This window comes from Brassica napus, chromosome C1 (assembly GCF_020379485.1).
Source record: "Brassica napus cultivar Da-Ae chromosome C1, Da-Ae, whole genome shotgun sequence".
NCBI classification, from domain to species: domain Eukaryota; kingdom Viridiplantae; phylum Streptophyta; class Magnoliopsida; order Brassicales; family Brassicaceae; genus Brassica; species Brassica napus.
The window spans coordinates 44503086-44518981 of NC_063444.1; the positions used below are offsets into that span (position 1 = coordinate 44503086).

Consider the following 15896-nt stretch of genomic DNA (forward strand, 5'->3'; position numbering starts at 1 on the left):
TGAAAACACAAGGGCATATAGGATCATACGTGTATCCTTCTTTTGTTAAGTGTTCGCTGAGACGATTATACCACATTCGTCCAAATTGTTTTAACCCATATAATGATCTTTGCAACTTTATTGCACATAACTCTTTAGGTTTGGAACTTAACGTTTCTGGCATTTTAAATCCATCTGGGATTCTCATATAGATATCAGTATCTAATGATCCATATAAATATGCCGTAACGACATCCATGAGATGCATTTCTAAACTTTCATTGGCCGCTAGGCTCATCAGGAATCTAAATGTGATTGCGTCCATAACAGGAGAATAAGTTTCCTCATAATCAATTCCTGGCCTTTGAGAGAAACCTTGGGCTACGAGACGAGCTTTGTATCTTGTAATCTCGTTTTTCTCATTTCTTTTTAGGGCAAACACCCATTTGTACCCAACAGGTTTTACATCTTTGGGTGTGAACACAATAGGTCCGAATACATTTCGTTTGTTAAGCGAATCTAATTCGACTTGAATTGCATCTTTCCATTTTATCCAGTCATGTCTCTTTTGACATTCATATACAGACTTTGGTTCTGGATCTTCATTTTCTTCATTTATTTCCTTTGCTAAAAGGTATGAGAAAACGTCATCAATATCATCCATCTCATTTCGTTTCCATATCTTTCCATTATGGATGTAGTTGATAGAAATCTCGTGATTTCCTTCAGATTCATGATGCTATATATTGTCGTTAGATTCACAATTTTCTTCGTCCAAAATATTTTCTGTTATTTTGGGAGTATCATGCTTTTCACATTCCTTACGTTTTCTAGGAAGTTTATCCTTTGAACCAATAGGTCTACCGCGCTTTAAACGTGTTCCTGATTCACGTGTATCAACTACCGTTCTACCGTTTTGTGGTATTTTAATACGAGCAGGAGTATTTGCAGCATGTATATGTTGTTCCCATCTTATAAAGTTCTGTTCATGTCTCTTAGAAAATTTTGGCCATGAAAGTTTTTTTTTTTTTTCTTTTTGAAAAAGGGCATAAGGCCATGAAAGTTTGTAGTTTCTTAGATTAGTATTTTTCTTATTGTTTAATTGAAGATTTAGTTTTTTGTTGTTTTTCAAAAACATAAATGGTGATTTGTATAGTATTTAAAACGGAGGGAGTATAAAAACTTACTGCTATAATTTTTCTTAGATTTTATTGTGTCTAAAATTAAAAAAAAAAATATATATATATATATATATATCTAAAGTTTTAGTAATAAAAATATAACTCCCGGGGTTTTATAAATAATACAACAAGGTACCGTAGAGATGAGAAATTTGTTTTTGTTGAAGTGTATGAGAACTTTGATTTTATATGCATAAATTGATTTTAAATAAACATTTTTGTTGAAGTGTATGAGAACTTCTCAAAAGCGGAAACAAAAACAACTTTAAAAACTAACATTCAAGTACTTAATCAGAAATTAAAATATTTCGCATGGAGATTTACATAATCATTTTTAACATAATCATAGTTTGTTTTATCCGTTTGTATTATATACTGTATTAGTTTTAATAATTAAGAAATGTCAAAACAGAAGAATCGATTATGAAGCACTAATTACGGTTTGCGATAAATCTTCAGCAAGAATGTCCAGTCATTTGGGGAGAGGTTGATAGAACTAAATGTGAAGGTGAGGACAATGATCATGGAGAGTTTCGGGCTCGAGAAATACATCGAGGAACATCTTAACTCAGCAAGGAACCACCTTCAAATATTTAAATACAAAGGCCTTGGCGATAAGACAGAAGAAACTCTGGGTTTTAAACCTCATATCGATAGACAGTTCCTCACCATACTTTGCCAGAACGATGTAGTAGACGGCTTGGAAATTAAAACCAAAAATGGTGAAGAGTGGATCAAAGCTAGGCCATCTCAAGACACTTCTTTCCTTGTTATAGCCGGAGCTTCTCTTCATGTAATAAAATTAACCTTGCTTGAGTCTCAAATTTCATCATTTAATATTCTTTAATTATGTGATTAATTAACTTGTATATAATATGGCTTTTTGCAGCTACTATTGAATGGTGGGGTGTTTCCTCCCCTTCACCAAGTGGTTATAACCGGAAAGAAAGATCGGTATGTGGCTTGCCTGTTCTCGCCTCCTAGAGAAGGACTGATCATAAATGCGCCTGAGGAGGTAGTAGATGATGAACATCCTCGTCTCTATAAGCCTTTTGATTTTGAGGCTTACGTGAAATTCAGCAACAGGACCAACACAAATACCAAGGGAAGAGATCTATCTAGTCTCAAGAGTTATTGTGCCCTTTAAACATTTATGATGCCTTCCAATTAGAAAAAAAAATGTCTTGTTTGATCACGGTGGACTTTTCCATTCAATCTCGAGCTGGTTTGTTTGTTGTCTTTACTTTGCCTTGTTGACTCGTGAGCTTGTAATAAATCCTAATAGCAGTACGGCAACAATCTAAACTGGGCCAAATGTAAAAACAATTCTCTCAACAACATGAGTAGTCTTTTTCAGAAAAAAAAACCAACATGAGTAGTCTGAATTAATATTTAGTTTTGTCAGTTTTGGATAATTTAACTTTAATGTTTAATAGAGCTAAAAATAATATGGTCCACCTTCTAGATAATCATTATTATACATAGTGCGTCACATTTTATACTCCCTCCGTTTTAAATACTTTGTTTTTTTCATGAATTTCTTTTATTTTAAATTAGATAACGTTTTCTATTTTCAAGATAAATTTTGTTAAATAATTCATGTATATGATCAATGATATAATGTGGGGGGGGGGGGGGGGGGGGGGGTGATTGGTTAGGATGATCTACAACTATATAAATTACCAATCATGTTTAAACTAGTTTTTAAAGTTAAATTTTTTTTTTAAAGAAAATGGTTATAGAAGCCTTGTTTTTTTTAAGTAAAAATAATAATTGATGTGGAAATTTTATTTATTTTTCATTTAATTTCTACAACTACATCAAAAAAATTTACATACTAAATTCTATGGTAAAATTTTTAGGATGATTGTTTAGGATGTAGCAAAATCTACAACTATATAAATTACCAATCATGTTTAAACTAGTTTTTAAAGTTAAAACAATTTTTTAAAAAAAAATGGTTATAGAAGCCTTGCTTTTTAAGTAAAAAAAAATAATTGATGTAGAAATTTTATTTATTTTTCATTTAATTTCTACAACTACATCAAAAAAATTTACATACTAAATTCGATAGTAAAATTTTTACAACTACATCTGAACCAATCATCCTTGCAACCTATTTTACTATTGGTCAAATTATGAGTAGATGTATAGATAATGATATTTTTTTAAAAAATATAAAAGTAAATATTTTTTAATCTATGTGCCTTTTTAAAATGTATATATTAAAAAGCGGAGGGCGTATTTATTTTCAAAATTGTAATAGGTAATCAATAGACTAACAACAGGTCCAATTAACTAAAAGTTAAATAATGAATCATATACATATTTTTATCAGATCATATATAAATGTATCTTGCATATGAAACGGTTGCCAATTATTAGAATACTCAATTACATTATATATCACGTTGTTATTTATATATGTGTGTATGCTTGGTTGACAATTTCCTAAATACTATGTATGTATAAAACGTACACGAAAGGTGATAATAATTAAGAATACTAATTAAAAGACTATTTCCGGTTTGTGGGTAATGGAATAGCTGTTTAGTGTAAGAAAACAAGAGAAACGAGTCATACATGATTTTGAACTTGAAGTATAGTTCGTAGAAGTGAATCCTTAAGAGTAAGCAAAAACTTAAATAAAATAAATTATGAAGTAAAGATAAAACGAAATATTGGTAATAGAATTATTGTTTTTATAAATAAATTATAAATATAAGATAAAATGATACATAAGCAATAGACTAAGTAAATATGAAAGAAACAAAATATAAGAAAACAAAATAAATTAAATAACAGACAACAAAGAAGTTGGTCGATTAAATATTGTCGACCAAAATGGCAATCCGAAAGCACAATAATTGTAAATCATACTGATACTTAGAATATTTTAATCATATTATTACCTAATTTTATTCAGAAAATGATTTTATATATTTGTTTACTTGATATTAAATAAGTGAATCTTTTATAAATATTAATTATCGTTTGTAGTTAAATATGAATTTTTTTCCACGAATGATATATTAAAGGGCTAAAGGTACACGATTAAATTAAATAATAATTAAATATGTAACTTATATTTATGTTTATTGGTTAATAAATATGTAACTTATATTTATGTTTATTGGTTAATAAATATAAATATGTAAACACAATTAAATATGTAGTTAAATATGTAAACACAATTAAATATGTAACTTATATTTATGTTTATTGGTTAATAAATACAAAAATTAAAATTAAATATAGTTATCTTATTTTCATAAACATGTGATTTTATATTTATAACTATAGTAAAACTAAAAAAATTATGGACCCCTTAAAATTTTGGACCCTGTTCGACCGCTCCACTTGCACGTGGAAAAAGACGGCCCTGCAACATACTATATATAGATCAAAATAACAGTGAGTTTAACCAAAGTAATGTCTTAACAACAATCAAGAAACAAGGATAGTATATAGAGCTGTCTTTCTGAAGATAATTATGCAAACCATAACTTGAAATTGTCTTACAGAATGGCATTGTATAAGATATATATACTACATATAACATGAGTTGGGAAAATGTTCTAAATGATCTTGGTCCAGTTAAAGGTTAAATTAATTAACCAGTCCCTTGCATCTTGTTCAAGCCGTCATATCACTCGTTTACTTCTCTAGGCTGCAGCCCAAATCCGGTAGCCTCGGATCTTTTCATAATCCTCAACCTCCTGCATGACTCTATGAACATTCTGCAAAATTAAAATACCCAAACCAGTTTAAATTTAAACTGTAACATATATTAAGTTTATAATGAAATCTAATCTAAGCCAAGAGATATGAACATATACCCCCAAGGTACATCTCCCGCGAGCATCCAATCTCCATCTTTGTCTTCGTATATGGTAACGTATTCGCAGTTATCACCATCTTTCAAGGCCACTCCTGCACATATGTATATGTAAATATTAATCGTGTGTTGATTATATTGTGATAGTTATAGAAGTCCAATTTCTGGTTTATAGTGTCTTGTTTAAAGACTATTCATTCTAAAAGAAAGAAAAAATGAAATTTAAAACTCTAGTTTTAAGACTAGGCAGGTCATGACGAGCTAACTCAAGATTTTTCTAGTTAGAACTAAACTTAAACCACCTAAATCTGATATTCACCAGATGAATAAGAAGAGACCACAACACTCTTAATTAAGTCTAAAACATGTATTAAGATTTCCATATGTGTTCCTATTAACAATTTCTTGCATTACCTATTAAAACGCTTTAGTTCTTAATCTAATCACTCGTACTATCGATTAATTAGTTATTTTCATGTGACCTAACCACTCTACATTAGTTTAATACGCGAGAATTCATTTACTAACCAATGCCATGGAAACCGAAGAGCTTATCGAGAGCAAAGGCTAAATCATCATAACCTTGGTTTGAACCAAGATCCATCTTCCTCAAGTAAGGTACACCATCCATGCTAACTTTCACATACCCTAACCCCACTTTCGTCGTCGAAACTTCCTTACAGCTGTTTTTCCTCCGGTAAGAGCAAACCGGCGGCCACCCCACCACCTGAGTTTTCACCGCCGGCGTTTCATTAACCTTCTCCACGTCAACACCAGATGAAACAACGCCGCTCTCACATTGTTCACTATTACTTCCGGAAGACGTCATGATCATCTCCGTGAAACCTCTCTTCTTCATCATCTTCTCCGTCACATCTCTCCCCGGAAGTCCAAGTCTCAGCTCCGTTATCTCAAGCTCGAGTCCATCTTTATCCATTTCTTAACTTCTTTATTATTTTGAAATATGAGAACTTTCTTTTCACACACACTTCTCTTCTTGTAGTAATGGCACTACCGCGTCGTGCTTTATATATGTTGCTTCCTTGGTCCACACGATTAAACCGATAAAGACCAATAAGAGAGTGACACGTAAAGTCGTTTGATATCTAAAGTCTTCTTACTCAATTTGTGTGGGGGAGACAAAACGGGGGCAAAGACAGATCAACTGAAGATGCGGTGGTCGGTCACATGAGAGACATAAGTTTGGTGCTTTTTTAAAATTTCTACAATTAATAAAGACAAAGACCGGCACCACAAGGTGGTTAAGGCACTACAAGAAAACAGCGATATTCTGACGGACATTCCGACGGAAAATGAAATCCTCGGAATATACCGAGGAATTTCCGAGGAAATTCCGAGGAAACACAAAATTGGGTTTCTTCGGAATTTCCTCGGAATATACCGACGGAATTCCGAGGAAATTCCGAGGAAAACTGTGTTCCTCGGAAAAAAACCGATGAATTCCGAGGAAATATTATAGCCGTTGGAGAGCCGTTAGGGGATTTTACAAAATTCCGAGGAAATTCCGACGAACTAGTTTTGTCCGTCGGAATTCCATCGGAATTTCCTCGGTATGTCGGCAGGATTTAAACTATAAATACAAGCACTCCTCTTCCTCTTCATTCACTTCATATCTTCATCCTCCCTCTTACTCTATTTACACACGAATTTGATTCATAAAAAATATGTCTTCTTCAAATTATTTTCGTTCTTGGATCGATCGACCTCATTTGGATCCGAACACGAGATTGCTTACGGAAGAATACCAACGAGGTATAACTGAATTCATGGGGTTAGTTCACCGACAACCGGAAGCAAAAACAGGTATGTTAAGATGTCCTTGCTCTAATTGTAAAAATAGAAAGGTTATTAAAGAGTGGGATGTTTGGACTCATCTATATTTGAGTGGGTTTACACGAAGTTACAAAATTTGGTATCATCATGGGGAAACTGATTATGAACATGGTAGTACTAGTGAACCTCAGCCAGCGGTTAGATTAGAAGAACCAATTAGAACGGATGTAGATTATGGTGTAGGTACTGAGCAGATGGTAAATGATCATTTTAGAGGGGAAGATTTACCCAATGCAGAAGCTAGGAGATTTTATGATATGTTGGATGCTGGAAAGCAACCATTGTACGAAGGTTGCAGAGATGGTCATTCAGCTTTATCATCTGCTACAAGATTGATGGGCATTAAAACAGATTATAATTTGGCTGAAGACTGTGTGGATGCGATTGCTGATTTTGTAAAAGGTATTCTACCCGAGGATAATGTAGCTCCTGGTTCATACTACGAGGTTCAGAAACTCGTAGCTGGTCTTGGTTTATCGTATCAGGTAATAGATGTATGCAGCGACAACTGCATGATTTATTGGAGGGCGGATGAACAGCGGGTTACATGCAAATTTTGTGGAAAGCCTCGTTATAAAGATACGAGTGGAAGAGTTCCAGTGCCATATAAAAGGATGTGGTATTTACCTTTGACGGAAAGGTTGCAGAGGTTGTATCTGTCTGAACGCACAGCGCAACCAATGAGATGGCATGCGGAGCACTCAACAGATGGTGAGATCAGACATCCTTCAGATGCAAAAGCGTGGAAGCATTTCCAATCAAAGTATCCCGACTTTGCGTATGAGAGAAGAAATGTCTACCTTGGATTATGTACTGATGGTTTCAGTCCGTTTGGCAAGAGTGGAAGACAGTATTCTCTATGGCCCGTCATTCTTACACCATACAACCTCCCCCCAAACTTGTGCTTGCGACGAGAGTTTTTGTTTCTCTCGATTCTCGTTCCCGGACCAGAGCATCCTAAGAGATCACTTGATGTGTTTCTTCAGCCACTAATATATGAGTTGCAACAACTATGGGCTCAAGGTGCTGAAACATACGATGTTTCGTGTAAAGAAAACTTTCAAATGCGGGCAGTACTAATGTGGACAATAAGTGATTTTCCAGCATATGGTATGTTGTCTGGATGGACAACGCATGGAAGGCTATCATGTCCATATTGTCAAGATAACACTGATGCTTTCCAACTAAAGCACGGAAGGAAAACGTGTTGGTTTGACTGTCACAGGAGATTCCTACCACCTGATCATCCATATCGTAGGAGTAGGAATTTGTTTACGAAGAACAAGAGGGTGTTTGACAGTCCACCTCCGGAAATTTGTGGGAAAGATTTGAAGATACAACTAAGAGATTTTGGTGCAGAAAGGACGCCAGAAGTCGGTGGACATGAGCGTTTTCCGGTAGATGCTGTTGGAGAACTACATAACTGGCACAAAAAAAGTATTTTCTGGGATCTGCCATACTGGGAGGATCATCTGCTAAGGCATAATTTAGATGTCATGCATATTGAGAAGAACTTTTTTGACAATCTCATGAACACGATCCTTAATGTTCAAGGTAAAACAAAGGATAATTTGAAGTCAAGACTGGATTTAGTCGATATATGTGCTCGTTCAGAACTTCATGTTGATGAGAATGGTAGGGCTCCTTTTCCCATATACCGACTTGATGCAGCGGGAAAAGATGCGTTCTTTGATTGGATTTCAAACGATGTGGAATTTCCAGACGGTTACGCATCAAATTTGCGTAACTGTATCGACAGAAAGGAAGGAAAGTTTACTGGCTTGAAAAGCCACGATTGCCATGTAATGATGCAGCGCCTCCTTCCGTTCGCCTTCAAGGAACTATTACCACGAAATGTTCATGAAGCAATTGCAGGGATAAGTGGTTTCTTCCGCGATTTATGCACGAGATCAGTGACTCTTGAAGGTATTGAAAATTTGAAGACTAACATAGCCGTGATTCAGTGCAACCTTGAGAAGATATTTCCTCCCTCATTTTTTGATGTTATGGAGCATCTTGTTATTCACCTGGCAAGAGAATTGGAACTTGGTGGTCCTGTGCAGTATAGATGGATGTATCTGTATGAGCGGTATATGTTCCATTTGAAGAAGATGGTGAAAAATTTAAGTAGGGTGGAAGGTTCTATAGTCGCACAGATGATCAATGAAGAAACTTCAAACTTTGCCGAGTACTACTTTCCAGCAGAAGTTCAGACCAAAAACAGAAGACCTGCTCGGCATGATGATAGAGGCGAACGGGCAACATATCATGTTACGGTTCCAGACATTTTCACAGACGTTGGACGACTTAGCGGAAAACCAAAGGACCGTCGACTTACTGAGCAGGAGCGCAGTCATTTGCAAACATATTTGCTCACCAACTGCGAAGACGTTCTTCAATATGAGAGGTAAATAAATGAGCTTACAAATTTTTATTTTAACAAGTTGAAATTTAAATCTTAATTAATTACATTATTGTCATCATATACAGGATTTTCATGGCAGAAAAGCGGTTCGAGTATAGATACGCCACAGAGGACGAACTAGAAGAAATGAAGCAGAGAGAATTTACTGGATGGATGTTTACTTATGTGAGTGCTTTAAACAAATTAAAATATATTTTATCACATATTTATACTAATTCACATTTATTGATATAATATATATATATGTGCTATTAATAGGTGTCTGCTGGTTTGGCCAGAGGTGAAACATTTGACGATTGGATACGTGAGATGGTCGTTGGACCAAACTTTGTTGTGAAGTCATATCCGAGATTTTGTACTCGAGGATATGCATTCACAACTCAGAAGAGGAGACGTTCGAGTACGACTTATGATGCTGGCGTTTGTTCTGCATCAGGAGATGATGTATACTACGGACACATACATGAGATTTTGGAAATCAAGTATTTGGGCATGGTTGGATTGCGCTGTACTGTTTTCTATTGTGATTGGCACGACAACACTCCAGATCGAGGTGTGAGAACAGATGCATTTGGTGTTACATCAGTAAATTCGAGGCGAAAGCTGCAATATTATGATCCTTTCATTCTTGCTTCCCAAGCCGATCAGGTAATTAAATGTTAATTATTCAGAATGATTCATCATCATGTGTATTACTTTATAATTTTTCTAAATGTTACAGGTTTGTTATATCAAGTACCCCCGGGTAAGGAACAGAGATGATCCATGGGTTACTGTTACAAGACTCAACCCGAGAGGCCGAGTTCAGGGAAGTTCTGAGCTGGAAGACCCACTACAACCAAGCACATCCGGCAACTGTAGTGCAGCAGAAGATTTAGCTGGAGTTGGCCTTGTAGTCGATTTAACCGACTTTGGAGAGGAAGCCGTCGTTCACGTAGAGGATGAACCAGTGATTGGAGAGTTTCACCAAGATCCAGATTCAGATTGATCTGGTGATGATGACTCGGAAACAGACTACCATTGAACTTTTTTTTTAAAGAAATACCGAGGAAATTCCGAGGAACACTTGATATAACCTCTTTCCTCGGATAATAGTTATTTGGTTTATCTAGCAAGGCAAAGCTGAATACGAATTAAAAGCTACACAAAACACAACCAAATAAAACAAAGAAACCATGTAAAAGAAATACGAACTCATAATTAAGAAACCTAAAAAAAACTCAGTTCAAAATTAACAGAAAATAAGACCATAAAACGTTAGAATAGAAAAGAAAATAAAATAGCCGGTGATAGCTCCTACTCCTCGTCTCCTGCTCCAGATGTTCCTGCATCGTTGGGTCTCTTGGACCTCTTTCTTACCCTGTGTGTACCACTCGAACCCGAACCAGAGTTGGATGGAGAGTTGTCCCGATGAACTACATCATCCTTTTGGTAACGACACGGCCTGATACGTGAAATGGCAGCCCAGATCTTGTGTAGCATGTCGTTGTTTGTCTTTATGCTCTGATCTCTCCAATGTTGTTGCTGGCGCGAAGTGGCGTTCGGTGGAAGCTCTTGCAGCTTGTACTGGCTGGAGTCTGATGGGAGTAGCTGATGGGGTTGTGAATCATCTGGAATGGCTTGTGCAGCCTCATATTGTCCTTCTTCATCAACCATGCCCTTGCCTTTGGTCTGATATTTTGGCGTGAAGAAGGATGGCTTGTCTACTAGTGCGGTAGCAAGGGGTAGGAACTCAACTGCAGCCTCTGAAAGTAGAGCAGTCAGGCCGATCTGAGGCAGGTGGCAGTAGAGTGTTTTCTTCGCTCGGTCCTGGAATACGTAGACGTAAGGACCATCCCGATCGATCCTCGAGTGGGGACCAGCTATGAACTCCTTACTTACTAGAGAAATGACATCCAGGTAGTTCCAAGCAATGTTGTTCGATCTGTCCAGTGCTACCTGCTGGTTCTCGCAGTCTACACCCACATGAGCCAATGAGGCGTGTCGCATATCTCAGTACTGGGCTCCGGATAAGTGACTCCTTTGCCTGAGAAGATCTATAAACCCCTGTGCCAATCGTTTCCCAGAAGTTCAACAGCTCTGAAGTCCAATAAAGACCATATGTCCTCTCCCCCGCACTCAATCCAAATAGTCCGCAGAGGTCTGTGAAAGATACCTCATAGTATACTTTCTGCACTACGAATGCCAGAAAACCTTCCTGATGGCTATCATCGGGACGGGTGACGTATGCGGATGCTATGAACTGGCGTACCAACTCCGGATAAGTGGGTTCCTTGAGGTTGCATAGTTGGCCTAGACCCATGTTCTGGAACAGTCCTTCAATGTCTGCTTTGATTCCCAATATTGTCATCGTCTCAGGACATGCTAGTTGTGTAGCCGGAACGGCTACCTTCTTCATGTTGTTGTAGTGGGTGGTATCAGACTTATCCCACTTCTTTGGCCTTTGCTTCTCCAGCTGTGACGAACCCTCTTCTTGTGTGTTTTTCTTTGCTGATGTTTTCGTGCGCTTCATTCTCTACAAAATAGAATCATTGCTCTCAACATGGTTATAATCAATTAAGAACTCAAAGCAACATGAAAATGAAAAGCGAAATCGAGTTGTGATAAAAAAAAACGAAATTGAAAAAAATTCTCTATCCCTAAATCATCTCAAATCATGTTCCAAACTCGTTGATCACAGACAATTGTGTTCTATTCCATGTTTAAACATCTGTTTCATGCATATTTGATCAATGAATCAACACGGAAATAAGAAATTCACAAAACCCAAAAAATTGCTCAAGAACACGATTTCAGAATGTGGAGATTCGCGGAGTATACCTGTCTTAGGGTGAAGACGAGTGTAGGAATCAGGTAGAGCTCGAAAAATCAAGTGGAATAGAGCCCAAAATTGTTCAAATCGGATGATTATAGAGAGAGAAAGGGGGGGGCGAATTATAGGGGAAATCGGAGGGGATGAGAGTTCTAAGGTTTAGATCCAAAAAAGGTCGGGTTTTGCCTTATAATTCTGTTTTCCGAACACGCATCGATCGATGCGTTTTTTTTCTATAACGCATCGATCGATCACATTCTTACGGCCCGGGCCATCTTGGTAATCGATCGATGCGTTTTTGTTCTATAACGCATCGATCGATGCGTTTTTAAAAAAACATACAAGATTTTCCGAGGAAATTCCGAGGAACAATTCAGATTGTCGATCGATCGATGGGATACTCTCATCGATCGATCACAATCTTACGGCCCGGTCCATCCTAGTAATCGATCGATGCGTTTTTATTCTATAACGCATCTATCGATGCATTTTTAAAAAAACATACAAGATTTTCCGAGAAAATTCCGAGGAACAATTCAGATTGTCGATAGATCGATGGGTTACTCTCATCGATCGATCACAATCTTACGGCCCGGTCCATCCTAGTAATCGATCGATGCGTTTTTGTTCTATAACGCATCGATCGATGCATTTTTAAAAAAACATACAAGATTTTCCGAGGAAATTCCGAGGAACAATTCAGATTGTCGATAGATCGATGGGATACTCTCATCAATCGATCACAATCTTACGGCCCGGGCCATCTTAGTAATCGATCGATTTGTTTTTGTTCAAAAACGCATCGATCGATGCGTTTTTTTTTTTAAAATTACGTTTTGAAACCCCAAACACTAGTTCGTCGGAATTTCCTCGGAATATTCCGAGGAAATTTCGAGGAAGAAGAGGGTTTCCTCGGAGTTCCCTCGGAATAATCCGAGGAAAATCCAAGGAAATAGGGTTTTTAAACCGAAAACAACGTTTTGCCGTTTGAATAACACCTATATAATCCTTATTAAGTGTCTTACGTTCATTATGAAGTCAAAAATTTGTTCCTTACCGTATAATTAACACTTTTCCGATTGTATGAACGAAATCTCGCAACATAAGAGAAACACTTATACCTTTTAATGAACGGTAAAGGGAATACTTTCAATTAGTTTTGAAATTTGTTATTTCATGGTTTATGCTCATGTATACAAAGAATCCTCAATGGTATGCATTACAATTGTATAAGAAATGAAATACGGCAAAAAAAATTGATGTTTTGAAACCCCAAACACTAGTTCCTCGGTATTTCCTCGGAATATTCCGAGGAAATTCCGACGGATATTTTACTATCTGTCGGAATTTCCTCGGAATATTTTCATTTTACCGGGCAAATATTTCGCGAAAATTGAAATTAGAATTCCGACGGAATTCCGACGGATAATGTCCGTCGGACCCTAGGTTTTATAACCACGAGCCCCTTCTTCTTCCCCATTTCTCTCTTCTTCCTCTGCGCGACTCCTCTCTTTCTCTCCGGCGATTTCCCCCTGAAATCCGACGATATCTCCGGCGATCTCCCTCTTCTCTTACACAAATCATGTAAGGACCCTATCCCACTCTCTTAGGTTCTATTTGTTAGGTTTTTGTGTAGTTTTGATAGATTTTTGTTAGGGTGATTGGTTAGGATTGTGATTTGGTTGTATAATAGGTTTAGAATTGTGATTTGGTTGAATAATTTGTTTTGTTGAATTGATTTAGAATTTTTTTATAATTTTTTTATTTTTTGTATTTATAAAATCGATTTTTGTATATAAAATCGATTTTTGTATTTTACAAAATGATTTTTCTATATAAATTCGATTTTTTGGATTTTACAAAAAAAAATTTCTATATAAATTCGATTTTTTGGATTTTACAAAACATTTTAAATATCTATAAAACTTTTTTTGTGATTAAATACTATTATTTGGGATTTAAAAATATTTTTCATATATATATATTATTAAAACTATTTTTTTGTAATTATTAAACAATTTTTATTTATTAAAACTATTTTTTGTTTATTAGAACTATTTTTATATATTTATTAAAAAAAATTAATATATATAAATTTTTTCTGTGATTAAATTATTTGGGATTTTTTTTAATAAAAAAAATTAATTTATATATTTCTGTATTTATTAAATATATTTTTTTAATTTACAGGTCTCATGATGATCAGACCCGGCCTCGACAGCGTCGTGGTCGTGGTGGTACGGGGAGCCAGTCTCGGGATTCCAGCCATTTTCAGGATTCCCCTTCGCCCCACAGCTCCAACCATACATCTCCCTCTGCTGCACCCGCTCATGCTCCTCTCGCTCCCGCTGCTGCATCCGCTCCTGTTCCTCCGGGTCCTCCGGGAGTGATGAGGGTTGCGGAGTTGGTTCAACAGCCCGGTCGTGACCATCTTCCGTATCTCACTCCGTATCCACATGGACGGGGTCAAACATGGTAATTAAACATTTTTTTTCTTTAAATTTGGATTCATTATTAACCGTTTGTTCTTTTAATAAGGTTCAACCGATCCGGGAACGGGATCAGCGCATGGATCAACCGTATGATGTACTCGGCCCTCGACAGTGGACATCCGACTTTCACTCACTTCCCAACCGACAAGCAGGTTCTGTGGTTTCGTCAGTTTGCGGTAAGTATTCTAATTTTTTACTTATATTTTTAATCTTTAATATAAATTTTCTACTAATTGTGTTTTTTTTTCAGCAAGAGTTCAACTGGAATTCCGATGAGACGCTCTTTATCTATCACCACTTCGTCCATAAAGTAATGGACAACTATGGGAAGCAGATCCACGAGTGGAAGAAGAAGTGGGAAATCAATAAGGTTCGATTTAATTTATTAAACAATTTTTTAATTTATTAAACTATTTTTTAATTTATTAAACTTTTTCTTTTTTTTTTAATTAAAAGGTCCCAAAGTCGATGAACGACACGGTCTGGAAGGAGTTGTGTGCGCATTGGGATAAGGAGGAGACGAAAGAAACTTCTTCCACCAACTCCACCAACCGCAGGAGCGACCGTAAAGGGAAGGGCATCTACAAGCATAACTTGGGTGCTCAATCTATTGCCACTCTCGGAGATCGCATGGTAAGTTCAACCGCTTTTTCTTCAATTATTTGAGTTTCAGAATTTAAATTTATTGTGCATTTCTTCTAATTTCTAATGTTTCTTTAATTTTATGTTTTTTTTCAAGGCGGAAGAAAATGATGGCGAGCCGGTCGATGATCTCGCCCTAATGAGGAGGGCGTATACCAACAAGAAGACCGGCCAGATTGATGACGGTCTTGTGAGGGACGTGGTCGACCTGGTCCAAACTCAGGTGGTAGACGAAGTGTCTCAGCTTCAAACCGAGGATGACGCTTCGACGGCTTCGACCAACTTGTCCCGGTTTCGAATCAACGAAATCGTTGAATCCGTAAGTTCTTTTTTTTAAAAGTTCAATTCATTTATTTCTTGGTTTAAATTTCTAAATTTGGCTTTTTTCTATTCAGTCGGTTCCAAAGAAGAAGGGACGTTTGTTCGGTTTGGGTCGTCGCACCCGGTCGGTTCCTCCTTCTTCTGCACCACCGCCCTTTGTTGATCCAGAAGTACTTACGGCTCAGTTGAAGGACAAAGATGATCGAATATCTTTGTTGGAGACCCAGATGGCGGCTCAACAGGCGGGCTATGAGGCACAGAGGAGGCTGAACCAGCAAATGATGGAGATGATGCAGAGGATGTACCCGAACGAGGTGTTCCCGGACGTGCCAGACCCGTAGTTTTTTTTTTC

General features: G+C 36.7%; 2 protein-coding genes across 3 annotated transcripts; one reads left to right on the forward strand and one right to left on the reverse strand.

Moving 5' to 3' along the window:
• Positions 1-1677: 1677 nt before the first annotated feature.
• On the forward strand, positions 1678-2307 carry LOC125580058 (probable 2-oxoglutarate-dependent dioxygenase AOP1). The gene is made up of 2 exons (XM_048744021.1): positions 1678-1953; positions 2050-2307. Exons 1-2 carry the CDS (start codon positions 1678-1680, stop codon positions 2305-2307), a joined length of 534 nt encoding a protein of 177 aa, XP_048599978.1.
• Positions 2308-4634: 2327 nt separating this feature from the next.
• On the reverse strand, positions 4635-6001 carry LOC125580949 (auxin-responsive protein IAA19-like). 2 transcript variants are annotated; one of them, XM_048746248.1, is made up of 3 exons: positions 5527-6001; positions 5000-5078; positions 4635-4900 (listed from the first exon to the last, which is right to left on the reverse strand). In XM_048746248.1, exons 1-3 carry the CDS (start codon positions 5933-5935, stop codon positions 4810-4812), a joined length of 579 nt encoding a protein of 192 aa, XP_048602205.1. In that variant the 5' UTR covers positions 5936-6001; the 3' UTR covers positions 4635-4809. The 2 variants fall into 2 exon arrangements, with proteins under 2 accessions (XP_048602205.1, XP_048602204.1); XM_048746247.1 differs by having other exon boundaries at positions 5000-5093; positions 5527-5998.
• Between the last annotated feature and the right edge of the window lie 9895 nt (positions 6002-15896).

What these genes read in the sequence shown, in the direction of transcription:
- LOC125580058 (XM_048744021.1), top strand. Translation starts at nt 1,678, where the DNA reads ATGATCATGGAGAGTTTCGGGCTCGAGAAATACATCGAGGAACATCTT. An exon ending in TAGCCGGAGCTTCTCTTCAT is followed by an intron (nt 1,954 to 2,049) that starts GTAATAAAATTA and finishes GGCTTTTTGCAG; the next exon opens with CTACTATTGAATGGTGGGGT.
- LOC125580949 (XM_048746247.1), bottom strand. Translation starts at nt 5,935, where the DNA reads ATGGATAAAGATGGACTCGAGCTTGAGATAACGGAGCTGAGACTTGGA. An exon ending in CTTCGGTTTCCATGGCATTG is followed by an intron (nt 5,094 to 5,526) that starts GTTAGTAAATGA and finishes ACATATGTGCAG; the next exon opens with GAGTGGCCTTGAAAGATGGT. An exon ending in GCGGGAGATGTACCTTGGGG is followed by an intron (nt 4,901 to 4,999) that starts GTATATGTTCAT and finishes TTAATTTTGCAG; the next exon opens with AATGTTCATAGAGTCATGCA.